Here is a 26,486-nt window from a genome sequence, read left to right on the forward strand (position 1 = left end):
ATGTAGAAAAGTGATTGTATTCCATGGTTACGAGAAGGTAGGGGGGGCAATAGTGTCTAGGCCAGGGCAGCGTCGCCAGTCATCCCGTCTGTGCTGCTGGATATGATGTCATATCCTGGATACGCGGAATGCCGCGAAGTCCTTTTTCTTTGGGGGGCCAGCTGCCTAGTGAGGGGGCGGAGATAGTCAGGCACACAGGGGCGGGGCTAGCCCTGAATAGCTTAAACCTGTATGGGAATGGGAATAGGGCAGGAAGTGGGCGTGGCTAAACACCAGTCCCGTAAACTGATTGACAGAGCACAGAGAGTTGCCAGGTATGCTGACTCGGCGCAGACCTCCATAGTGTTAATGGGCCAGTTGAGGGGGGGCCAGACCAATGAGGGAGCCCTCCCCAGGCCAGAACACAACATTGGGGAGCGGGCTCTTCGTTAATGGGAACGAAGCCTAAAGAGGGACACTTATTTTATATTTCCTTCTTGAATATTTTATTTCTATACCAAAAATCCCAATTTGGGTGTCTTCTTTCTCTGTAGTAGAAAACTAATTTAGACAGCTTTATCCACAGCGCTCGTACACAAAAATAAAACCAAAACGGCTCGTTCTTAGAGTTAGAAATAGCCACTTCCCTGCCGCGTATATTTGCGCATCTGCGTATATTTATAGAAATGTAAGTGTGGATTCAAAATGCGGAAATGATCACAAAAGAGCTTGTTTTTCCCTAAAATGTATGTTTGGTTATTTATTTACTGGCCATGAAATATTGTAGACTTTGTCCAAGTGGGAAAGTTTTTAAAAAAAATTATTTTTATCTATTTTATCTATTTTTTTGGTATATGTCCCTGCGTTGGTTGTCCCCATGGACTCCTGGGATAATTCAAACGGTGCCGGGAGGTTTATGGACTGCAAGCTGTACGTTATTAACCGTCTGGAAGAGCGGACTGATTTACGCTATACATTTCTTCGACTGCCTATTAAACTGCCACGGCTCACTCGTCTCCCGATGCCGCAGCCGGCTCTATTTATTAGAAATTAGCAGATGGAAGCCAAACATACAGTTAACCCCTTAATGACAAAGCCCGTACATGTACGGGCTCAAAATGCATTGTTTTTAGTGGGTTTAGGGCCCGCCCATTGTCCTTAAGGGGTTAAAATATCCCTTTACTATTTACTGCCTGTCGTCAATAACTAATAAACTGGCGCGGGATAGACAGGTTTACTTGGACTCATTAGCTTCCAGCTGGAATAAACTATCCTTCAACCAACAACGTCCTTGATGGCCAAGGAGCTGGATATAGTGATGGCTAGGTCCGCCATTTTGGATGTCTATGTGTTCCAGGTGCTACAGGCGTAACGTTAGTCCAGAACAGTCTAGAATTATGTAGAATATCTCCGAGGAGATAACACATTGAAACTTAAGGGTAGATATGTAAAAAATAATCAAAGCCCATTGGTTATAAGCCTTCCATTATCTTGTTTTTGCGTTCCATCATAATCGTCCTTACAAATAATGGCGTGACCTCCCCTCATATTCATGTTTCATCAAAATAGCCCCAAATAATTCTTCTTTAGAACTCTGAGTCACGTTTAGTTCTAAAGGGAGATAAGAATATGCAAAAGACTAGAGGAGTTGGAAGCGAAGAGGTCAAATGTCTCAAGATAAATGGACAAAGTATTGTTCCTACGGAGATCTGGCGCATTAGCGGATGAGATCACTCGGCACTTAACCTCGCAATTAATCAGCAATCTATATGTAAAACTCTTAAGTGTGTAAGGAAGAATGAGAAAAAGCTCAAGCCATAAAAATTACAATTTTGATTTAATGAGATATGACGGAGGTCCATGCATCGTCTTCAAGACCTTTCCAGCAAGTTGTCATCTTCTAGACAAAATAGAAAAAAATTACCAAGCGTTTTCAACGACGTAATAAAAATTACAATATGCTATCCATTATTCACACTTGATTTGAAAATGTTTCTTGGTGGAATTTTAACGTTTAATTTTAACTGGTGCGATAAACAAGCTTATTACCCTGAGGTCAACCAAACTTTTGCGTCTCTTCGACCATCCTGAGAACGTGCCAATTAATTCACTTTTGGCTAAGTTCCTCATCATTCAACGGAAGTAAAAAAAAAATAATCTTGAAGTAATTTCAATTATTGTTACGCAAGTAATGTTATTGGTAATTTCTATTTAAAAAAAACGCAAAAAATATTATTTTGTTATATTTTTAATATTTATTTCCTTTTCCTCTTGTAATAAGCAAAGCCACACATACATATTTTAGAAGCGTACACAAATATTTAATTGAATAAGTATTATCATCCATGCTACCAGAATGCTAAATGTTATATGTTTAGTACCCATACAGATAAAAATATATATATATATATTAAAAATACCAAAAATATTAAAATATATTATTTTGTATAAATGACCTTTTTACATATTGTGACCTCTCTAAATATTTTTACATTAATTACAGTTATACAGGATACAAAAAAAAAATGATAAATCAGTAGTATTTTTAGTTCTTGGCAGGAAATGAAGAAATCTAGAGAACCAGACAATATACTCAAATTATGAACTCCTCGATTCATGGAGTTCAGTGCAAGATATTATTTTTTTTTACTATGTTTTATAGACAATACTGATCCCTGGAAACTTTGGGAAATTGAAGAGGGGTCTTTTTACTGGTTGTCTCTTTCAGATATGGTTAGGATTTTGATGAGGTGTGAAATTAAGACCTCATGGAGCTAGTCTTACCTGAGACCCAAGATACTTTGTTACTGACCCTTGCCCTCCATTACCTCTTAAATCACTTGGCAGAATACATCCATTGTCATTGGGACAAAGGGCTTCCTGTAGGCTAAACAGATGCTTATGAGGGAAATGTCTCTCTACCCGAACCGCCATGTTCTCATAGACCATCAGAAATGACCTAGTTGAAGACCTTGTTTGACCACCAGTTCCTAGTGCATCATTGAGGAAACCATACCGAACAAAATCTCATCCTATAGACAGCTGTAAGGTCTATATAGTTCTTGGATTGTCCATTAACCATCATAGAATGAAGTCTTCTTCATTGCTTAATGAAGACTCAAACTTGAGTTGCATGTTTTGTCTTTGTTGGGACACTTGGAATGTTGAGTGAAGTTCTTCCACCATTCGTAGTAATTTCCCCAGAAGGCTAAGTATAAAATATCATGAAAATAAGGATTATGCCACGCTACTTAATCACATATAATATTTTCTTTATTACGTTCCTGCAACAAGGTGCATAGAATATTCCGGAATATTCTACCAACTTTTTTCTTATTCTTTTTTGTAGGACTCATCTGATAAATATCTCTGCATAAACACCTGACCCTTCTGGCCTTTGTTTACAGAATATCCTTATTCTAATATTTTTCTTAATTTTTCAGCATAATTTCGTTTTGTATTTAACTGTTCCGCAACATTCACCTCTTGTCCCTTCTCTAAGCTATCTGCTATTCGCTATGATAAATTGTAACAATAAATCTAACTGTGGGAAAAAAAATCCTCGTTTTTAAGAAACTCAAAATTCATAAAGATAAAAAGCCAACGCGTTTAAAGTGTTTTCTGTTTGTTTTGCGCTGAAAGGTAGTTTGTTAAGTCTATTTTAGTGAGTATTTTAGTGAGTTTAGTGGAAAATAGTGTACCTGCCTAGGGTAGTAGGTAGGTGGATGGCAGGCTCCCCAGTGCTCCTGTGTTTACTGGGCCAGTTGGGGAGATATATACGTAGATTTTATCTGATTTCAACCATCCCAGTGGACAGCTAACCGCCACAGCCGCCATACTTTTTCATACCCAATGCTACTTGTCTTTCTGAGGGGCAGCTGGGTTTTTTGACCTGAGTCTGAAACATCTCCCAACATGAATACACCGTTGTATATTGGGCTGGGCTTTCAATTAGAGTTGTTGGAGTTTGTTGGAACATTTCTACATGGCGTACACCTTTGGTCATTTCTCTGGGCTTGTTCCTCAGGTTCAGAACCATAGTACCTTCCCCAGCCAAACCTACCAAAATATAGGAGCCCATAGAGATTGAGGAGCTGCGGTACATGATGTTGTTCATGGTGAAGTAAGCAGGGTCATCGGGAGACAGAGTTGAACCTGATACCTGAAAACATGAAAAAAGGAAGACGATGTGGATGGAACTCTGGAAATGTCTGGTGATAGGCAAGCAGTGGAGGTAGAATGCGCCAACCAAAGAAGAAAAGAGAACTTACGGTACGAAGGACAGTCTTATGAGCAGGACCATCAGGATTCTTCTCCTTTGTGTCTAATGGGTGACACAATACATACACATTTTGTAGCCTCCTTAATGACAATGATCTGTTCCAAGCCTATCATTCAGACAGCCCTAGGGCCGTTTTATATTTATAACACACAGCTTCACATCAAAGGGAGAATATATGTTGAAGTTTTCACTTTGACGTGGAACGTGACCCTGAACAGACAGCCGCTAATTAGTTTCCAGCCATTACATAGATCAATGTGTTTGGGGCTTTGATACCATTAAAACCTTCACTGTTTTTGGGCGCTCTTTGATCTTGAGGACAGGAACCATTGATGAACTCCTGGAAGCCTTAGGAAGGTTAACAACAATGTTGGTCTTCAAGTCTAGAAAAGCAGGTTTAGAGTTGGGATTCACTAAAACACGTTTGTTGGTTTAGGGCAGGGACAGGTAATAGTCTGACTGTCCACATTCAATCACCAACAGATGCCCTTGTGGACATTGTAATGCCCCAGACTATGCTGCGCCAGGGTTTTTGGGTCAAGTTGTGCTATAAAAGGACATTTTTACCTACCTTTCCTTCGTTTCAGACACATCAAGATAATCAGTATGATCAAAGCAATGAGTAACAACGCTCCTAGGACAGAACCGATCGCGATGCCGGCTATGGCACCCGGGCTTAGGGACGAATCTGCAAAAACTGGGGAAAAAAAGATGACAATATACAAAAAAAACCATTCAAAATGGAAATAGTCTAACAATACGGCATTTAATCCCAATCAGGAACACAAAAAAAGGTAACCTTAAGGTAGGAGTCGTGTCAAGTCTTAAACAGAGACCATGGTGGCAGCTGGCTCACCGTAAGAGATGTATTTGAGCATTTTATAGTAATATTCTACAGATATTCTATTCAAAAATATTATACATGGGTATTTATTTTCTTCTCGGATTCACATACAGGGTGGAAATGATCCTTTTAAACAAATGTTTCAAAAAATATATAATAAAAAAAGCCAATTGGGGCAGATAAAGTATCTTGAGGGTCAAGTTGGGCTTTAAGAACATCCCTAAGCTATGTATCAAAGAGACCCAATGAATAAAGCAGAGGAAAGAGCTGAGTACATCCATGTTCTCCTTCCGGCAACCAACAATACATTTAAAAATAAGATCAAGATGTTGACTTTATGAAATGATTGTTTTAATAAGGTGCAGTCACCGGCTATACCCTGAAGCGTTTTTTTTCCTTTGGTATTTTTCTTAGGTTGTGTAACGAAACAGCAATATGAAAGCTAGGAATGTTAATTATGCTCTTACAAAAACCTCAAGATTCTCAGACTCCGACAGCAAAGGAGACAGGAGCTCCAACTCAGACAGGAGCTCCAACTCAGACCAGAGCTCCAACTCAGACCGGAGCTCCAACTCAGACCAGAGCTCCAACTCAGACCGGAGGTCCATCTCAAACCGGAGGTCCAACTCAGGCCGGAACTCCAACTCAGACCAGAGCTCCAACTCAGACCGGAGATCCAACTCAGACCGGAGCTCCAACTCAGACCGGAGCTCAACTCAGGCCGGAGCTCCAACTCAGTCCTCTTAGAACATCGTATTTTCCGTAGCTTTTTATTAAAATATTATATATTTTTTTAATGGGCTTTAAAAAACGGCATCACTTACCGGAAACCCTCAGAGTGAAGTTGCTGTTGGCCCAGTCCACCGGGTTGGAGACATTGCAGACATAATCTCCGTTATGGGTCCTGTTTGGATTTTTGATCTGTAACGTTCTGTTTCCATCGAACAGGCTGTAACTATAATTACCGGGAAGGGGACCCCCGTCCTTCTGCCACGTGAACGTCTCGCCTGATCTAGATGCGTTGCACGACAAATTAACGACGGGGGTCCTTTCGTCAACCGACGCTGGCGAAGATTCCATCGTTACATTCTTTACCAGGTCTATCAGGAGGGGGAAAAATGTCAGCGTATTATACTACCGAATATATCAATTATATTATTAATATACTTAAAATTCTCATAAAATTCCCAACCGGCCAATTAATTTGAATAATAACTTTTAGCTTTGAGTGATTTTTTAATTTACTTTTTTTGTCATAAGTCCGTTCATCTTCCGATATACTCACCATAGAATTTTACTTGGAATGGAAGGATGCCCTCGGCCTCCCCGAATTCACTGATTCTGACGGTGTATGTGCCGGCGTCCGCTGCGGTGGTTTTATTTATAAGGAGGGATCCATTTTCGGCAGCGTTCAGCCTGTCTTTATAGTCGGTTGACTTCCCGGTAACAACGCCTTTAATTAACTGTAGTATTAAAACGTCGCCTCTTTTCCACATGATGGTCGAGTTTGGAAAATCGTGTGAGATCCTCAGGTATATATTTGCTCCGGTCACGAAGTTTCCGGAATCAGGGCTGGATATGGTAATTGCTGCCGCACCTGTGGGAATGACATCATAATCGGGATATTTCATTATTATCAGTTAGAATACCTTTTTTGAGTACCTGCGATAACCTGCTCTCCGTAGAGCCGGTCAGGCAACCTGTATTGACCTTTACAGGCCAAAGGTCAAGGCCGGTCAAAAATGGCCACTTGGCAACCCTACGTGTGAGAATCCCAGGACCCTCTTTACCACGTCCAGGAAGTCCGTAGCAGAGAAAGGACGCCCGAGGCCACCAAAACTGGACAAATTATTCTAATTATGGAGCTGGTGACCAACTGGATATTCAGAACCCGGGCACAGAAATACTTATCAGTCGTTACGCTATAGCCGTATGCCGATCCCATGCATGTTTAAATCCCCTCGCTGTATTAACCTCTACCACTTCTGCTGGGAGGCTGTTCCACTTATCTTGCCACCACTAATTCTGGAGGGGGTCTCCAGAATTGCCCCCAATACTCTAAGTGAGGTCCAACCAGAGATCCGTAAAGGGGAAGAACCCTTCTGCTAAGTATACCTCTGTGGGTATCTCTTGCCTTTCTGTCCCTTTTTTCCTCTCTCTCTCTCTCTCTCTCTCTCTCTCCCTTTTCTCCTCTCTCTCCCTTTTCTCCTCTCTCTCTCTCTCTCTCCCTTTTCTCCTCTCTCTCCCTTTTCTCCCCTCCCTCTATAATAATTGTCATTAATCTGTAGAGACATTTTCGAACATATATTTGTACTTGGATCGTTTTAGAGATGATCATCAGAATAAAATCTAAAAAAAACCCATATAGATTGCAGAGAATCGTATAACTGAACGAGAATTCTGTGTTCTTTCGGTATTTACTTTTCGTATATTTTATAATATTTTTAGTAGAACTCTGCCGATACAGAACGGAGTCGATTAAATGTAAAAGGATCAGATGATAAATATACAGATATATGCGGAGAATCAGTAAATATATTAGTTGGTGGTTCTAGAAGCGGCGGGGAGGTCCGATAGTGAATAAGGTGTAGACTTTCTTACCGGATAAAGTTAGAAGGAGGAGAGCCCAGCCAACGAGTCCGCGGCCTCCCATTTCTTAGGGTGGGGGGGAGCCAGAATAACGGCCAGACCGGGATAGGATCAGAACCTAAAAGCAATGACGGCAATGGAGAGAGAAGCGAACCGGACTGACAGGTGCATTTCCTGTATACACCTGGAAGAGGTAAAGGGAGGGAGTGGACAGAGGAGGGGGGCAGGAGAGGAGGACAGGGGGGGAGAGGAGGACAGGGGGGGAGAGGAGGGCAGGTGGGGGAGAGGAGGACAGGGGGGAGCGGAGGCAGGGAGCGTGAGGAATGTATTGTATTGCAGGCAGGCTGCTGATCCTTCGATGTATGGTGAGAGCTTCTGCTTTTCTCTCCTGCTGACTGGGAGTAGTGGTTACACTGCACAGCGGCTGGAGGTAACCTGAGAAGGCAACAGGGGAAGGGAGCAGCTCCAATGACCACTGATTATGAGAGATCTTTACTCATACCTGCCAACCATCCCTGTTCAGTCTGGCCATTCCCTTTGTTAGTCTTAAAACTCCCGATGCCCCTCTTTTCTAGGAGGTCAGAATGTTATTATTATTTTATTATTATTATTATCTTTTATTGATATAGCGCCAACAGTTTACGTAGCGCTTTATTACAATACACATATTCAAGGAATATGACAAGACAAGAATTGACAAATGTGTGCTGGGTATGAGGGGAACGCAGAGTTCTACTGCCCTGAAAGCCCCGATAATGTGTATAGAAACAGCAAGAAACGGCTTTGTAAATTACACTGTTCAAATGGAAACACAGAACTTGCTGGCAGATCGGCCCCCATCCGGCCCCCGTCTAGTCGCTCGTTTCTTCTGCTGTAAAGACTCAAACCTTAATCAGTCGTTGGTCTCTTCTTAGGTTCAGGAGCCGTATGTCTATCCCGCGCATGTTTAATACCCCCGCTGTATTACCCTCTACCACTTCTGCTGGGAGGCTGTTCCACGTATCTAGCACTCTCCCAGTAAAGTAAAACCTCCTTCCATTCCCTTTAAGTCTCTTACCCTCTAGTTTTAGATTACGGCCTCTTGTCCTAAATACGATACATTATTCTCCTTATAAATGCCTCCCCCGGTACAGAAATATCTGTCAATAGGACACAAACTTCAAGGTCAAATTGTATTATTATGTTAAAGGAATGTGAATGTCAGCCCTTGAGGTCAGAGCCGGACATTTTGGTTCCATACTATCCAGAAAAAGTGAATTATTATCCAGAAAGCTCGAGTATTCTGCAGAAAAGATGAGGATTATCCGGAAAATATGGAATATGTGCAGCTTTGCTTGTTAAGGGCCAAAAATGCTTACATTTTGGGTAAAACTGGGGTTTTTTTGTTTGTTTTTTTTAAAATGTTTTTATTACAAAACCCTTCTGGCAATAAATAATGTAAATATTAGAAAAATGCAGCAGAACCCGATACAGAAACTGATGACATTTATTGTTTGCCTAAAAATATCCGCTCAACTCTCATCACTTCACTGAGATCCACAGGAGAGCCCGGAGACTCATTTTAAATCTATTCCTGGAATGTTCTCGTAGAACAGGCTGAGAGTACATTTTTTGGGGCAGTTTTTATAAATATTGTGAATGAGCCCAGTGGTTTCTGACATTAAAAAAACAAAAAACTCATAAAAAATGTAAAAAATATATATTTATTATTATTGTTTTTTAATAATAATAATAATAATAATAATTTTTTATTTTTTTAGGGCTATGGGTGGGATGTCTCTATTTCACATGGCGGCTCCAGGCGGGAGAACATGCCCACTCCCAACCCAAACTCCACCCATTCCCACCCCCTTTTAAGGCAGTTTGAGGATAGCTCCGCCTCTAAATGTCGCTAGTTCCACCGCTATGGTTGGCTACCCGTGCTCCTTTCTCTCAGTCTTTCTTAGTAAAAGAAGAGCTCGGTGGGGGAGGGGAGGGTCAGTTGTGGGCAGGTTGAGACCCCCCCCTTTTAGAAGATGATTATAATTGTTGGTTTGTGTCCATAAAAATGTTTTAGGAGAGAATATGACATCTCTTCTGGAGTTTTGGGGTTAATAAATCTGGAAGGTCTATGGAGGCCAAGAGGACTGGACGGAGTATATTGTCATTAATACCCCACATTCCAAGGGCCGTACCTCTTTGCCCTGTTCTGAGAACATCACATACGACAGAAGCATTTACCCCGGAGTCTCAGGGTTTTTACCCCCCGTCTCATGATGAATGGGACAAATCCCTGCTTTAATATAGATACATCCCATACCACAAATGAATTTCCTGCTTGAAAACAGGTGACTTTATCAGAGTTATGTTTTTTTCCAAGGACCTTTAATAGTGCCACCCTTAGCAACTCGGTACAATAGCATCATTGTGATGGACCATTAAATGGTTAAATGTATTTGAAATTATCAATTATTAGGGGTTTCAAGGTCAGCTAATTTTTTTTTAACGTTTTTTTTAAGAATGTTGGTGTTAAATCAGCTTCGACAGAATGTTAACATGCATTTTCCGGGTTTTTGAACGAGAAGCTTAACGTTTCCTTATCCTGTGAATATTTAGCAGTATTTGTTGATGCGGCATAGCGGGGGTGCCGCTAATACCCTCTATTAACATAAAACAAATTGCAATTAGGGAAATTTTTCAGTGGAAACCTTATCTGGCTGTATATTGTGCTTTTTATACATTCTTATCTCTCACTCCGTAACAAAACATATTTTATATACATTTTTTTTAACACACTTTAATTAAAAATAGAAAATTAGGGTGAATTAAGTGGCTGCCCATTAAATAAATAATTAAATAAATAATTATTATTATATATTTAAAATATATATATTAATAATAATATAATATATATTTATATATATATATATATATATATAAAATTAAATATATATATATTTAATTATATAATTCTAATATAATTATATAACAATTATTATAATTAATAATAATAAAAATGTATACATAATCCAGGTAACGGGGTATAGATCTAAACATCCACATTTTCAAAGGCAAATCTATTCAAACAGTTCTTAGTAATTGTCCAGTAAGTGTTAATTAAACCAGCCTAGGAAAATAATGATGATCATAGTGGATACAATGAAAGTGGAAGTAATAAGAAGGATAACCACTAAATTTTATTTAAATAGATGAACCGTATTTTAATTACGCAGTAAAATTAAATTGCCATTAGCAGTAAAATATCATATCCGAGATCTCATTGATAGTGGCGAGATAACTGGAACGTGACCGCTGGCCGGGATGGATATGCGCTGGTGGAGGGTATATAATGGCAGAAGGCTTCTTGGAGACTGTGAAGCAGTGTCGTAACTGTTTGGGCGCCTGGCTCAACCCAGCACCGTGGTATGAGAGCCAAATCACTTGAACACGCATTCATTTAACCGGCAAGAAAAGAAAGGGAATGTCTTAGGGAGAAGCTCTGTAGCTGCAGCTTCTCCCTAGGTCTGCGAATGGTGTGTTGCATTTATACCTCTCATATGTTGGCACAGACTGGCCTTGATTTCTGTCAATCAACTGTCACTTGTGAAAATGTTTTTCTTTTCTATTACTTTCTCATTCATTCACATTCTTCGGAGTAGATCAGCATTGATCAAGAAGGAAAAAGAAGAGGGAGAAAATAAATGAAAAGAAAGGAAGCAAGCAAAGAGGGAAAATCGGGAGAGAAAGATAGAGAGAAAAGACAAAGAAAAGAAAGAAAAAGAAAAAGGAAGGAACGGAGGAAAGGAGAGAATAACGAAAGAAAGAGAATGGAGGAAAGAAAAAGAAAGTGAATGAAGGAGAGAAAGAAAGATAAAGAGAGAGAATACAATAATATAATAAATCATGTAGAGAAGAAAGGAAGACGAGAAAAGTAATTAGAAGTTTGATAGAAATGATAGGGAGAGCAAGCAGCTGGCGTGAAGGTGTTTTACTACCTCACTCACAATCCTCACATCCTTAGCGTTATAACCTCATGACAGAGCATGACTGGTGTCTTCTAGGTGTAGCGCTCCGAGAACAAGCGCTACAACACGGCTCCTGTAAATTCTCTCCTTTTGGGCCACAGTCAAGATGGAGAATAAACCAAAGATTGTACGCAATTGTCCAGACACTTTGAAATCTTTAAACTTCTGATTACATACAGACGCCAATATAATACCTGCCACCACTTCCACCCAGCTTATTTCACCCCTTTTGGTGGAAAGAAAAGCCACAGATGGGGTAAGTTCTATATTTTGTTTTAGTATATAAGGCACACAGGAAGCGTCCCAGAACGATTTTATTTAGCGTTCAAGAGTTCTTATGGTTCCCCGCGTTCGTTTCCTCTGTGATCAGATTCTCTGATTTCAGGTAAGAGCCACGAAAACCTTTTGCCGCGTCACTTAAAGAACGTCTAAGTGATTTAAAGTAGACATTCCGGTGGGTTCTTCTCCGCCGTCTCTCTGTGTGTACAGCAGCTTGATGGGCGCCGTCCTAGGACGTGTCTCGGGATGGAAATATGCCACCCATGAGCGCGTGAAGTCCGCCACCCCTGAGAAATGACAGATGAATCTGTCCGTGATCCCGCTCGGAGCACGGAGTGACAGCGAGAGCAACGTCTGGGCTAATCGCACATTCCGGAGACGAGTACAGGAGTGAGCTTTGGCAATATGACCCTATGGTCCTCCTCTCTCCTTCGTCTACAAGCCATCAGGATGACAGTGACAAAGCGCTAGCAGTGTTATTTTAATTACATTTTATCTTCCTACCCTTGGTTTCACGGAACGTCGGCCGGCTGGAAATATTACCCAGTTTTTTTTTACAGGAAAACTTGACGGAGCTTCGACTTACTTTTAGGAACATAACCCAAAAAAATCCAACAGTAGTTATTTCTATATAAGCATTACAAGATAGGACATCATTATTGGGTTCAGAACGCGATCCATCGCCACCCACCAAGCCATCGCTTCCTCCAGAAACGATGTCGCTTTGTACCATGGATAGTTATTGCTAAAAATCTTAAAAATACACAGAAAACAGTAATAACAGAAATGCACACCCCGGCTGAGCTTCTTCCTGTCCTTGGTAACGTAGAAAATGGTATAAAAAGACCAGCTTTTGTTACTCTGCGTCATGCAAGGACTCGTGTCCATTCTGGTGGCTACATCAAGGACTTCTACAGTAGGATCCCAAGTGATAAGACGCTCAGGAATTATTTTCAGTCTAACATCTACTACATTCTCCACACCTTAGCGGACACGGGCTCCAAGAAGGGCGGATCGACACAATGGAGAAGCTGCGGACCTCCAGAACTCCTAAACCAAACCGTTCCCAAGCAAAAGCGTTCTAGAACGTTCTAGAATGTCGTCCACCTGGTTGCCCATTCATTGGGATTTCCTGAAGGTCAGCTCTAACAAGTATTGGGGGGGTCAACATGTTTTAAGGATTTGAGGCAGACGGTTCCCATTTAATAATCTCCTGTTCCTCTTCTTCATATCCACCCGGCGTTTGCGTCTCTCCAGCTTCTCTATAGATTCCATCCAAAAGCCTTTCTTAAAGCGTAATAGTAAGCGGTACACCATACTTTATTTTTGATAATAAAGACGTACAACACAGGCTCTTTGTGTTTTTAATACAAAGTAGCAGCCCCATCGCCCTGTCCTCCCGGTAGATAATCACCGTTGAGCTCGAGTCCAGACATACAAGAAGTAGAAACGTTTATTCAAAGGCATGACTTAATTACAGTGAGAGACGGCGACGCTCTCCTCCGGTCCTTTCTCTGCTCCAAAGGGCTCAGACAAAGACGTTTGTACGGTCGGAATTCGCGCGGAGAAAGGCGTTCGGGACGGAACAGACAGGTGGCGTCGGACCCCGCATTCCACCAGCAGCAAAATAACCGGGTTCTGGAATAAAACAGAGAGACTTTTTCTTTACTCGGGAACAAGAAGGGGTTAAATATTTAACATTTTGTTCTTGGAGATGTAAGGAACAATAAAAAAAAAAAAAAAGATAAAAATGGATAATTCATTAGAAAATCAGCTGTATTTTATTTATTTAAAAAAAATAAAAAAAAAATAAATGTAAAGCAGAATATACAAAGCCATCAAGAACTGTGAAAGCCATTAATATTGTAATTCCGCCCCATTTAAGGATATCGGTGCCCAGACACGCCGCGGCAGCTCAGAGATTAGCGAGGCAGAAAGTGACAAGGTGGGGTCATGGCGAAAATTAAAAACGGAGATTTAAAAAGACAGACGAGCCGCTTTTCAGCATTTCACAAAAAATAAAGCCGAAGCGCAGCCGCTGACCTGTAACACACAGCGGGTCGGTACCGTACAGCGCCACGGAGCCTGTTGGTGCCACGCGATTAAAATATTTAGTTATGAACACATTCCCGCTGTTTTGTTTTGAAGTGTTACGATAAGACGGACAATTTACATCTAAATATTAAAGAAAAAAATTGATATTTTTAATTAAAAAAAATTATCTGGCTGTAATTGTTTTTTGGGGGGAAATAATAGTGATTTATGATAACTTTGTAGGGTTAAAAAGAGTCCTTTAAACGCGCCCAGGAAAAAGAACGACAGGGAAAAATAAAAATGCGCGTCTTAATTACAGTCTGTTTTATAAACGTATCTCGTGATTTTTAAGCTTTCGAGAAAAAAAACAAAAAACAAAAAAGACGACAGATGTTTTATTGTTTTCGTTCCTTTATGAAGCTCGGTTGACGCTGGAAGACAGAAAGGAAGCCCACGCCTCCGCTGCATGACTGCGCAGACCGGCGCCCGCGGTCTCTGGCTTTCCTTATTATCCCACTTTTGATGGGTTAAGCAGTTGGGGGGGGGGGGTTGCGCTCTCCGTGCACAAGTTTAGAGGGCTGCGAGCCCCGAGGGGTCACGCTAAGCGATCACGAGGACGTTGTCACAGAAGGTTCCCCGGAGATCGCTCTCCCATCGTCGAGTCGGGCCGGCAGGAGACAAGTAAGGGCGCCGTGTGTCCCTTCGCTCTCCCATCCCTACAGGAGCCGAGTAGGAGAGGAGGTCTTGGGAAGTCCTCTCTGCCAACACAAACCTAGGGCTTACATCCCCTGTCACAACGGTCCATTGATACAAGCCGAGCTTACGTAGGAACCCGAGGAACATGTTGTATGGACAGATCCAAAAGCTACGGAGATGGTATGTTTGTGGGTCAAAATTAAGGAGTTTTGGGGGGAGCTGCTACATTCGGCTATCTGAGGTTCCACCTCCAAGATCATGACTTACGGGAAACCTCGGCTAACCCAAGGAAGACCCGATGGTGCCCGGGCGTGAAGAAGCCAATGGCTGACGGACATTTATACCCGCTGGCTGTCCGAACAAAGAGAGAGCCAGGGGAATATCTGCTAAATAACCAATGAGTAGGCTATAAATATTACGAGAAAACTTAATATAAACAATTATTTATAACAGATCAAATATTGCATTTTTTTTTTTGGACACTTCGTACGATTTTGTTACGGACTCGAATTTTGTAGCAGAAGAATAACCAAATTTGAAACGAATTAAAAAAAATATATATATTTTTCAGTAATTATTGCAGTTTGTGGACAATATATACACATATTTAGAACTCCCCCCCCCCCCCCCGTTTTCAGCAGAATACAGTAAGCCTATCGTCCCTGGCGCCTAAAGACGCGGCGGAGCGCGCACGCCGCCGGCGCTGATCGCCGTTCCGATTGTCGGGTTGTACACGCTTGACACATTAAAGCGCGGTAAACAAAAAAAACATCATTAAAAGCATATTTATCAAATTAAGCATTTATCAAATTAGGCACCAAAATATTGACGGTGTTCTCGAGTCACCCACCCTTGGCAGGAACACTTCACGTCGGAAGATGACAACTCCAATTACCTAGTTAGATTAATTAATTGTCTAATTGGGAAGGCGAAGTGCAGCTGCGCAGGATGAGGTAGGAGCCGGGAGTTCAGAGTTGGATTTTTATTTACGGCGGCCAACAAGCCAACCAGCGGGGGGGAAAAAAAAACTCAACGCGCTCGGACAATTATTTTATATGTAGCATAAAAAAAAAATTTAAACAGGGGGGAGAAGACAGATTACTATATAATTATTATTACATATTATATATTTACTAGAAAACTTCCATATAAGGTCATGATACCTTTCATTGGTCAACCTAGAACCAGATGACCAATCACCACATAGGCCCCTTTTTGACCTCAGAGTTTTACGTGACAATACGCCTCAGTCTAGGTGGACTGGAGCCAGGTTTGACCCCTCCATAAATTATTTTATAGACCGCCATGAATATAACTTTATCTATATAACTGATGCAGCCTCTGGGGCTCTTTGCAATGGACCCGCCACTCACCCTGCGGCTTAGATCCGGCCGGTCTCCTTAAGTTTGGCTACGAGACCCTCCACGGTCTCCACTTTAATGCCGGATTGTCTCTGAGGAGGATCTTCGACGCTCAAGATCTTCAGGCGACTCGTTGTGTCCACCCCTAAATCCGAAGGCTTCACAGTTTCGATTTTCTTCTTCTTGGCTTTCTGTGGTTTCGAGAGAAAGAAACCCCCCCAAAATCCCAAATCGTGAGCCAAGTTCATAAAGCAAGGTGACCGTTCACGAAGGCAGGAGAAGCCCTTAGGTTCTAAACGGCGGTGGCCTCACCGGCCACGACCAAACAATTCGTTCCTCGGCAGCCCCGTCTCACCATGATGTTCGGCAGGGTGGCGTATCTTGGTTCATTCAGCCGCAGGTCGGCGGTCACCACGGCGGGGAGCTTCAAGCTGACGGTCTCCAGCCCTCCGTCTACTTCCCGCACGACGGTCAGCTTCTCCCCTTCGACCTTCAACTCCGACGCAAACGTCCCCTGAACGGAAACAAGTAGAAAACTTTACCAAAATGATGAATAATCGGACTGTTGCCCCGCAATGAGAGACAACCTCCCGATTCTTCTACACAGTCCATGTAACATCAAATGGGGGGGGGTTTGGGGTATTAGTCCAATCCATGGAAAATCTAATAAACACTGGGTTTCTACACCAAAAAACCGAACTGGACAAAATTTGACCCAAATCAAGAATTGTTTCTGTTTAAAGCTGCAGTTCCACCTATGCTAGCCACTGCTTTTGTTGTTGCTACCAATATACCACCGCCCCCCCCCCCCGCCCTAACGTTTGCTGTTGTTTATCGAGGGGATTTTTGTAAGAAAATGGGTCAGATCGCGGAATCAATAAAACTCATTTCTCTCCGAACACAACAATGTATCCGAAACCCTGTAAAACGCGATGTGCGGCTCCATAGCGGCGTAACACGGACTTCTAAGCTGTGCTCCACGTTACTCCACGGGGGGATAGGGGGTTAAACCTCATCAGCGCAGCTAATTCTCTCACTTTGCAATGGGGAGGAAAAAGAAAGCCAGTTACCTGAGGCCAGTCAAGCAGAGCAGCGGTCATCTGTCCGGTCTGATTACAATCATCATCAATAGCCTAAAAAAAAAGGGAAGCGGTACAAGGCGGTGAGCTCGGGGGCACGTCTGCTCGATCCGGACACGTTATCAGAGACAGGCGGCGGGAGGGCAGAAGGAACGAGATTATATATAATGTATAGAACATCAAAAGGTGGTCTGCGTGGGGGTCCTCTAAAAACATTTCAGAGGTTAAATTCCCCCCTCCGCTTTTCGCTAGATTACCCGAGTTACCCACCTGCTTCCCCAGCAGCACGAGGTTCGCATTCTCTTTCTTGGCCAAGGCAGCGATGATCTTGGAGACCTGGAAGGGTCCGAGGGATTCGAAGTCCTTTGAGGGCACGTCCACGTGAATTCCGCGGTCGGCCCCCATAGCCAACGCCGTCCGGATGGTCTCCTGGTGATACAGAGCGGGACAGAAGGACGTCACCGGACACAGGGCGGCCCCGTCTATTAGACTGTGAATCCGAACCACATTTGCAAAGACTCCCGTTACCCCCCCATCACACAGACTCCCGTTAACCCCTCCCATCACACAGACTCCCGTTACCCCCCCATCACACAGACTCCCGTTACCCCCCCATCACACAGACTCCCGTTACCCCCCCATCACACAGACTCCCGTTACCCCCCCATCACACAGACTCCCGTTAACCCCTCCCATCACACAGACTCCCGTTACCCCCCCATCACACAGACTCCCGTTACCCCCCCATCACACAGACTCCCGTTACCCCCCCATCACACAGACTCCCGTTAACCCCTCCCATCACACAGACTCCCGTTACCCCCCCCATCACACAGACTCCCGTTAATTTTCTTTCTTTGAAGCCATAGAAACTCTCTTCCCTCTGGGGTTGAGCGCTGTGATCAGCAGAGCTTACAATCAAGGGAGAAAGGCTGGTTTGGGGCAATTAGAAATACTATGTTGTGGAAGACGATAGAAAGGGATCTGGGGTTGGAGGATCGGAGGGCGCGAACCCCTTGGGTAGGAAGTGCGAGGGGTGGAGAGGAACGCACGTAGCAGCCGCGAGCGCCTTCATCCTGCCCGGGTTTGGTAAACAAGAATAAATAAAAAACAAAATCAAAGTGTGGAGAGAATTACCAGAGCAGAAAAGCAGAACTGACAGGTCTGTGGACGGGCTGGCGGAGCCATGCGCCGGGAGCGGTGGGGGGTGGGGCAGTGCGGCTTTGTCCTTGCGGGGAGGGCAGGACATGGAGACGATAGCCCCGGAACTTAATGCTTTATGGCCGGATCCAGATTTTGAGCCTGGCCCTGCAGGGCTGCTTAGCAGCGCTGGCGTGCAATGCTGAGAATACAGGCGTACATCCCGGAACACGCGTAACCATCCCCTTTAACCCCCTGAGTGCCGGGCAGCTGGGTGTCTGGGGTCAGTTAACCCTTCAGTGAGAAGCCGAATGGTTAACCTAAACATGGGAGCCATGTCGGGCTTATTTTTTCAGCGAATTGGGCCACCTGATTTGGGGCTGTCATTCGGTGCGGGGGTCTCTGGCTGTGAGTGCGAGAGGCAGAGGAGAGCGACGCTGACGATCTCCAATGGCCACCCTTGCCAGGTCGTCCCTAAAAAGGGACCAGACTGTCCATGCGGGGAGACCGCTTTAAACACCCCTGACCCCCCCCCCCCCCCCCCCGCGCGCGCGCGCGTATCTGCGCTCCTGAACACAACGGGTTAGTGACAGACAGACAGCCTATCCGGGGCCGTCTGGCGCGGCAGAGCGACTGAGGCGGAAACGCCAGAGCTTTCGGGCTAATGAATCGCGTTCCCGTGCGAGAGCGATCGTGACAGCGCCGGAGTGAATCGGTGACACAAAAACACGGGGGACGTGCGGCCCGCCAACGACGTACACGCATGACAGGAGGGGAGACGCGGCGGAACCCACCGAACACGCGAGTGCACTGCGAGAAATAAAAAGGGTAATTATGCTTTATATGTACATATGTAACATAGTAGATACCGGGAATAGCCACCGGAGCCACCTGGTGGTCAAACAGAGTACTGCTTACATTTCATAAAGTATCCTTCTCACCCCCAGCCGGGGCAATAGTTTAAAGATTGGCCTCTTATATTTCCTGTTGCTTCTGCGGAGGGGATAACGTATCCCAGCGGGGTATTCTGTGCTCGGGTGGAACGTCAGGAACTTTTACTTTGCTGAGAGGGTGGAGCAGCCTCCCAGCTGAAGTGGTAGAGGGTAATACAGTGAGGGGATTAAACATGCATGGAATAGACATCCGGCTCCTGAATCTGAAGCTTTGAGTTCTGCTTTACAATTTTTTTTTTATATAAAACACAGAACGTCGCTGCCATGCGTGTCGGTTTTAACCATCGCCCGGCCGCAGCCCGTGATTGATATGTAGCCGGCCCGCGTGTGATACGTCTCGTGTCTGTATGCGGGGTTTCCAGCCCCCAGGACTCAGCGGTCTCTCTCTGACTGATCTGCAGACGAATCCATCAATAATGCCAATTACTGCCCCAAGCCGGCAGCCAAAGCTCATGCGCTCCTTCACCGTAACGAGATGTGACAGCGGCCCCCCAACCCCCTCCTCGCCGTCCACCTTTCACTCAGTGGGAAGGCGACGGCCGGGGGTTCATTCACAGAGCCCCGGAGCATGTCTAAAAGAACGCTCTGCGGAGGGGACATTCGATTGCTTTATGCTGCGGATTCCTGTACGGCCGCAGGACCAGTTTTATGTTTTTTTTCCGGGGCAAATGTACTCGAAATCCAGAAAAGTAGCTCTCGATAGCCGTTTATCAGCTAAGCGCACGTGAAGTAGATTGAGCCCCGACAGGCCATTAGAGACTGAAGCCGGAACGCTGCATCCTTTCACCTGTCTGTCTTTTGATCCATACATTTACTGATCACGGGACTAACTGGCCTTTTAAAACATGTTTATATCAGGTTGCCTGGTATGCAAATGAGCATACATAATTTGCATACCAAGACGGATGGTCAAACGAGGCAGGAGCAGCCATTTTTTTTGCCAAGTAGACAATCGGTAGCTCACCAGCGGTTCTAGAACCACTCCCATGATGCAACAGCACATTACAGGTTGTCAAGGATATGCAAGATCGGCCCCCCATTCGCCCCCCCGTCTAGTCCCCGTTTCTGCTGCTGTAAAGACTCAAACCTTAATCAGTCATTGGTCTCATCTTAGATTCAGGAGCCGTGTGTTTACCCCATGCATGTTTAATACCCTCACTGCATTTCCCTCTACCACCTCTGCTGGGAGGCTGTTCCACTTAAGCTCTGAGAAAGATAAGCTCTCTCTCCTTTCCAAAGAATGATAAAGTAAACAGTTCTTTGGAGGGAATATCTGTAAGCGGGGAGAGCTTTTATCGTGCGCAGCGCTGGCCCATTTCTCATAGTATCTGTTCTGCAGTTATTTTATTCCCCCAGGAAACCCAGGCGATCGCAGCCGATGGTTCCTACGGATAGGGAATGTGGTTGCAGCGACCCGCTTACAAAAATCCTTTAACCGGGTTCTACGAAGAGCGCCGTGACGCCATGTGATAACCTGGGGACGGGGCGGCCTTGAGGAGGTCATGAATGCAGCAATAAGATATCTATGGGGGTTATGTGCAGACACTATCAACACACACACACACAACACACATTCACACTTACCCTAACATAGGCACTCCTTATTTCTCCCTTACTTCTCCCTCTCTTTCTTTATTTCTCTCTCCCCCTCTGTCTGTCTCTCTTTCCTTCCTTCTCCCTCTCTCCAGCGCAGACGAGGTTAATGTTGTAAACTGGAAACTGAGTTTTACTGGAATCACTTCATAGGCGTACAGAGGCCCCTTATCACTCCCATCACTCCTGTGTTCCAATGGCCCTTTCTCACTCCCATCACTCCTGTGTTCCAATGGCCCTTTCTCACTCCCATCACTCCTGTGTTCCAATGGCCCTTTCTCACTCCCATCACTCCTGTGTTCCAATGGCCCTTTCTCACTCCCATCACTCCTGTGTTCCAATGGCCCTTTCTCACTCCCATCACTCCTGTGTTCCAATGGCCCTTTCTCACTCCCATCACTCCTGTGCCCCAATGGCCCTTTCTCACTCCCATCACTCCTGTGTTCCAATGGCCCTTTCTCACTCCCATCACTCCTGTGTCCCAATGGCCCTTTATCACTCCCATCACTCCTGTGTCCCAATGGCCCTTTATCACTCCCATCACTCCTGTGTCCCAATGGCACGTTGTGTTCGCTGATCCAAGTTTAAGTTTAAAAGGCTAATCGATGGTCAGAAACCCTTTTGTAATTATGGTAGAGCCAGAAATGTCTTTGTTTCCATGAAAACAGCCGAGTGACCCCAAACCTTTGACCGTTAGCGCCTGAATATATATTTTACACCCTGAGAAAGACAAATAACAGATAAGGAGCACTAGACGGACGAGAAGCGGGACCTGCTCCTAGTTAATTATATTTTCTTCCGAGTATCTCTTAGCCGAGACAATAACCTCCGTGTCTAAATCACCCAAATAATGCAGAACGCGTCTCATCAAACCCGCGGCGGGATGGAAATATTTCCGGAATGACACCGAGTGAAAATTGTGCCGCTATTTATCTGATGTTCTGTGACTGCGGACGATTACATTAACCCTTCGCAGAGCCATCGCTTTCAGATTTCTTTGCCGCACATTGGATTCGAAGGAAGGTGTGAATTGAAAGCGAGGAACGGGAGGCGCTCTTCTAAAGCGAGGACTGGAAGAGAAATCGATGCCCAGACAGAAAAGGCAAATACTTGGGACATTAAAACAAAAAATTATATATATTTGGGCAGGGGATGGGGAAGGAGGTTCTGGAACTGCTTGAGGGGGAGAATACGGGGTAAGAAGTCCTCCTATTATCACGGACGCATCGCTCGGGTCACAGGTAACCCAGATTCAGGGATATAAGAGGTGGGGGGTCCGTACCTGGCATTGCTGGGGTCCGCAGCTTACGGCAATTATTTCCCCGACAATCTTCTTCTCCTTTAACCGGACGGCCTCTTCCACCGCAATCTCGCAGAAAGGGTTCATCGAATGCTTCACGCCATCGGTCACCACGCCGGTCTTATCCGGCTTTACGCGCACCTGAGGACAAGGAAGCAGGGGGTTGAGGGATAAAGCGAGCGCTCACGACGTTTCTCCATGCTCTCCCGGTTCAGCCGATATTGTAAAATATCAAGGTTCTGATGCCTCCCCCCCTTAACCAACAACCCCCCCCACGTAATTAAATCATATTCATCCCCATTCAGTAGAATTAGGACTAAGTCTGTGTAAAGCACACTTGCACACTTCCACCACTAGATGGCAGCAGTGTCATAAAGATGGAATTAATATAATCCGAGGGCCACATTCATCACGCAGGAGGGGGAGCACAAAATTGGGGGGGTTTTTTTCGGGGGGGGGGGGTCATATTTACCAAATTTGCTTCTTCTGGGGCAGAATCACCCCCCCTGCTCTTTCAATGTTGACCGATTTCATTATATTATACCAGAAAATTCCATTTTTATTTAATTCTTTTGGACTCCCTTTTTGGCAGCAGAACGATCGCCTAGCGTTGTCTTCGTAATGCTCCAATCCTGACCGCGAACTCGCCGTACTTTATTATACAGAATGAGCTTTGACGCCCGCCTCCCCGTGAATCTTAAAATCTCTTTATTCCACCCCATAAAGAATCCGGCCGAAGTAGAAGTCCACGCCGGAGCGCAAGGATTTTATGCCCGCGGATGCCGCTGCATCGGCCGACACCAGAACGGACAGCGGGCGCCGCTTGGCACGGCTATGCGATTACATTGTTAACCCTTTATTGGCTAGCCTGTCAATCCACCATAATGCTTGGTCAGCTCCTCTCTTTGATATAGTATTAGGGGCCAAAAAAGGGCCAATGCTGCATTTTTAACCCTATATATATTATTAATAATCACTAAACCTTATTCTACTTTAACCCTTTGTTAACGCACTGGTCTCACAAACCCTCCGACATACAGCGACGGGGGTTAACGGAAAGGAGGGAAATCACGCCTCGCTCTTGCGGCAGAGGTTAAACATTCATTCGCTCTGGACACTGAAGTGCATCCCAAGGACACAGCTGCTTTGCGATTGAAAGGATGCCAGGAGGCAGGCAGCGTCGATCGCCGGGGCTCTTTAACTCCCTCCCCACTGCTGCAGAGCCATGCGGCATTTGAACACTCGGACAAGAGAAGGGGAGGGGAGGGAAAACACCTCTTCTGTCAAATTCCCGTGAACCTCCTCGGATACGGACACAATAAAGATAAGGGAAATGTAACTCAAATCGCGTTCAGACAAGAAAGAAGAAATCAAATAATAAGAGCCGTTCTCTCTCTCCGCCATTGAGCTGCTGGAGCCCTCTAGTGGCCAAACGGTGATCTGCACCTATCGTCATTCCGGCCGGCGACTAAGAATCAGTCTGCAGCTCACGGTTTATTAGGAATTAATGTGTTTTTCGTGCTGCAGTTTATTAAGAATACATGAAAACGACAGCCGTGCCCTGGTTTCCCATTCAGAAACTCATTCATTCGTAATGAAGCAACACGAGTCACGGTGTGGGGCCCAGAAAGCAATTTGCGCCGCGCGTCATGACATAGGGCGCTCCTGTAATCCATCTCGTAAAAGGATTGCATCGAAACAGGATTCTACCCATTCCTACTGACAGGCGTTTAACACGGGGGGTTATTTGGAAAGAGGACTTATCGCCATAGCAACAGATGGAACATGCCTGTTGGTTGCTATGGTGATAACACCACTTTCTTTAAAAATAAAAATAATGCTCCTCTATAGCGGAATACAACACAACGGGCGGAACCCAGGCTATAAAAAAAATTCTAGTTCTATTATTCTAAGCGGATCAGCCGCCGTTTTTGATTGGCAGCCCCATTTTAATGTATGGACCAATCCTATTTTGGCGCACATTAAATAAAAAAAATAAATAAAAAAAGGTTTCTTTATTAATAAAATCCATGGGGGGTCTCATGGAATCATCTCAACTCATCGGTAAATAAGTGAGTGGGGGATACAGCCCCCCGGAGATGGACGCGGCGACGAAGAACATCGAACGTGCTTTTTCTAGGATTAGGTTAATGTTATATTAGCCAATCACACAACGGCATTCGCTACGGGATCTGGGTCTCCGCGGCACTGGAAGACGGAGCCTAAAACCACCCGCATATATAACTGACTGCCCTCACTGGGGTGGGAATGGTATTTGCACCCCCCCCCCATCATGCCCACCGATAGGCGGCCGTTATCACATGACAGACACTCTGGATTACGATAGGGCCCCTTTAATTCGGTGCCGGTCGGGCTCAGTGCTGCCTCTAGTGGAAGTGATAAGAAGTGTTGGGTTTGACTCAAAGGGTTAATTACTTTTACCCCCAATACGAGGACGTTCTCCCAGTTACACCCCCACGCCCCAGTCTCCTAGGTTACGGGTTATTCTTATAGCGCTTCATAAAAAGGGTGCAGCGGTCAATTAACCACCGCAACGCCAGAGAGACAGGCCTGATGTTCGTCTCCCTAGCGTTCAGGGTCTTAACCCATTCAGCACCAGCAGATAGGCAATGTATTACTCGCACCCAGGAAGGCAATGGCTTAACCCGTGTGATGCCAGAGTAATGTGTATTAACCCCCACACACTAGTCAGACCATAACCCCTTCAATGCCAGGCGAGTTGTACAACGTGTTGCTCTGACCTCTGACACCAAAACAGGTTAACCCTTCTACAGACAGGGGCTCAGTGCTTGCTAATAAGAGGATTAACCATTTTATTGCCAGAAGGTGCTCCCAACTATGACATCGCCCCCAAAAAGTTAACTCTTTGGGTGACAGAGCCTCAACCTCTCCTGGGAGTGAGTAGTAACCCTTTCAGAGCGAGAGTACTCTCACATATCCTGGCACAGACAGTGTTAACCCTTTCAGTAAAAGAGTGCTGGCTTTGGCAATGTAGCCAAGGATTTAAAAGTACCCCCCCTGCAGGCTAGTCTACCCCTCATAATACCCCACTGTTACTCTCTATGACATTAGGAGGGTTACGATCACACAGAGCCCGCAGGTTTGGGGTCACTTTATCCTAGCCTCACCTTCACGGCATAGTCAATGACCCGCTTGACACCGACCAGAGCCCTCAGCGCCATCTTTCCGACTGACCCAGGCAAGTGACGTCCAGCCTCAGCCAATCAGATAATACCAAATGTCTTCAGCCAATACAAGTGCAGAAACGTCGGGAGGGAGAGAGTCAGCTCGACCAATAGAAACGTGTAATTGGTCACACGGCCCAGCTACAACAACCAATCGTAAGTGAGATCCGCCCCTAGAACATGTGCGTCGAATAAAGAGTGCCCTGCGGGATGTACAGTCCGCCATCTTGAGTGTGGGCAAAGTATGCCCTACTCACAGTACGCTTATCCAGCCAGAGCTCTTTATACTCAGGAAGTGTCCTCACCTCTCAGCACGTGCTTCGCTAGAATGACTCTACTTTTATTTTAACAAACTTTCATTTCCATTTTGTTTTACGTACAGAGTGATTTGTGTAGCTGAGAGTGATGTGTGTTCTAAAGTGTGATTTGTGTGGCTGACAGTGGTGTGTGCTAAAGTGTGATTTGTGTGGCTGAGAGTGATGTGTGTATGTGTTCTAAAGTGTGATTTGTGTGGCTGACAGTGGTGTGTGTGTGTTAAAGTGTGATTTGTGTGGCTGAGAGTAATGTGTGTGCTAAAGTGTGATTTGTGTGGCTGAGAGTGATGTGTGTGCTAAAGTGTGATTTGTGTGGCTGAGAGTGATGTGTGTGCTAAAGTGTGGCTGAGAGTGATGTATGTGTGTGTGTTGAAGTGTGATTTATGTGGCTGAGTGATGTGTGTGCTAAAGTGTGATTTGTGTGGCTGAGAGTGATGTGTGTGCTAAAGTGTGATTTGTGTGGCTGAGAGTAATGTGTGTGCTAAAGTGTGATTTGTGTGGCTGAGAGTGATGTGTGTGCTAAAGTGTGATTTGTGTGGCTGAGAGTGATGTGTGTGCTAAAGTGTGATTTGTGTGGCTGAGAGTGATGTGTGTGGCTGAGAGTGATGTATGTGTGTGTGCTGAAGTGTGATTTATGTGGCTGAGAGTGATGTGTGTGCTAAAGTGTGATTTGTGTGGCTGAGTTATATGTGTGCTAAAGTGTGATTTGTGTGGCTGAGAGTGATGTGTGTTCTAAAGTGTGATTTGTGTGGCTGAGAGTAACCAAAATCCATGACAGTTGATTTTTCATTCATTCAATTAGTGTCATTTCCGAACATTCCATTTGCATCCTG

At 44.7% G+C, this 26,486-nt stretch overlaps 1 protein-coding gene across 1 annotated transcript; it reads right to left on the bottom strand.

Moving 5' to 3' along the window:
* Window positions 1–13,543: 13,543 nt before the first annotated feature.
* Window positions 13,544–25,336, bottom strand: LOC149272612 (electron transfer flavoprotein subunit beta-like). The gene is made up of 7 exons (XM_089506901.1): window positions 25,283–25,336; window positions 22,116–22,274; window positions 17,418–17,576; window positions 17,139–17,201; window positions 16,424–16,582; window positions 16,081–16,259; window positions 13,544–13,615 (listed from the first exon to the last, which is right to left on the bottom strand). The coding sequence occupies exons 1-6, from the start codon at window positions 25,334–25,336 to the stop codon at window positions 16,089–16,091; spliced, it is 765 nt and encodes a 254-aa protein (XP_089363027.1). The 3' UTR covers window positions 13,544–13,615; window positions 16,081–16,088.
* Window positions 25,337–26,486: the final 1,150 nt, after the last annotated feature.

The sequence above is a fragment of the Sceloporus occidentalis genome, unplaced genomic scaffold (genome assembly GCF_023333645.1).
Source record: "Sceloporus occidentalis isolate IW3139 unplaced genomic scaffold, rSceOcc1.0.p SCAF_432, whole genome shotgun sequence".
NCBI lineage: Eukaryota > Metazoa > Chordata > Lepidosauria > Squamata > Phrynosomatidae > Sceloporus > Sceloporus occidentalis.

Coding starts and splice junctions, on each gene's coding strand:
- LOC149272612 (XM_089506901.1), bottom strand. CDS start 25,336: ATGGCGCTGAGGGCTCTGGTCGGTGTCAAGCGGGTCATTGACTATGCC. Junction 22,275..25,282: donor TCATTGACTATGCCGTGAAG/GTGAGGCTAGGA, acceptor CCTTGTCCTCAG/GTGCGCGTAAAGCCGGATAA. Junction 17,202..17,417: donor TCGTGCTGCTGGGGAAGCAG/GTGGGTAACTCG, acceptor CTTTTTTTTTAG/GCTATTGATGATGATTGTAA.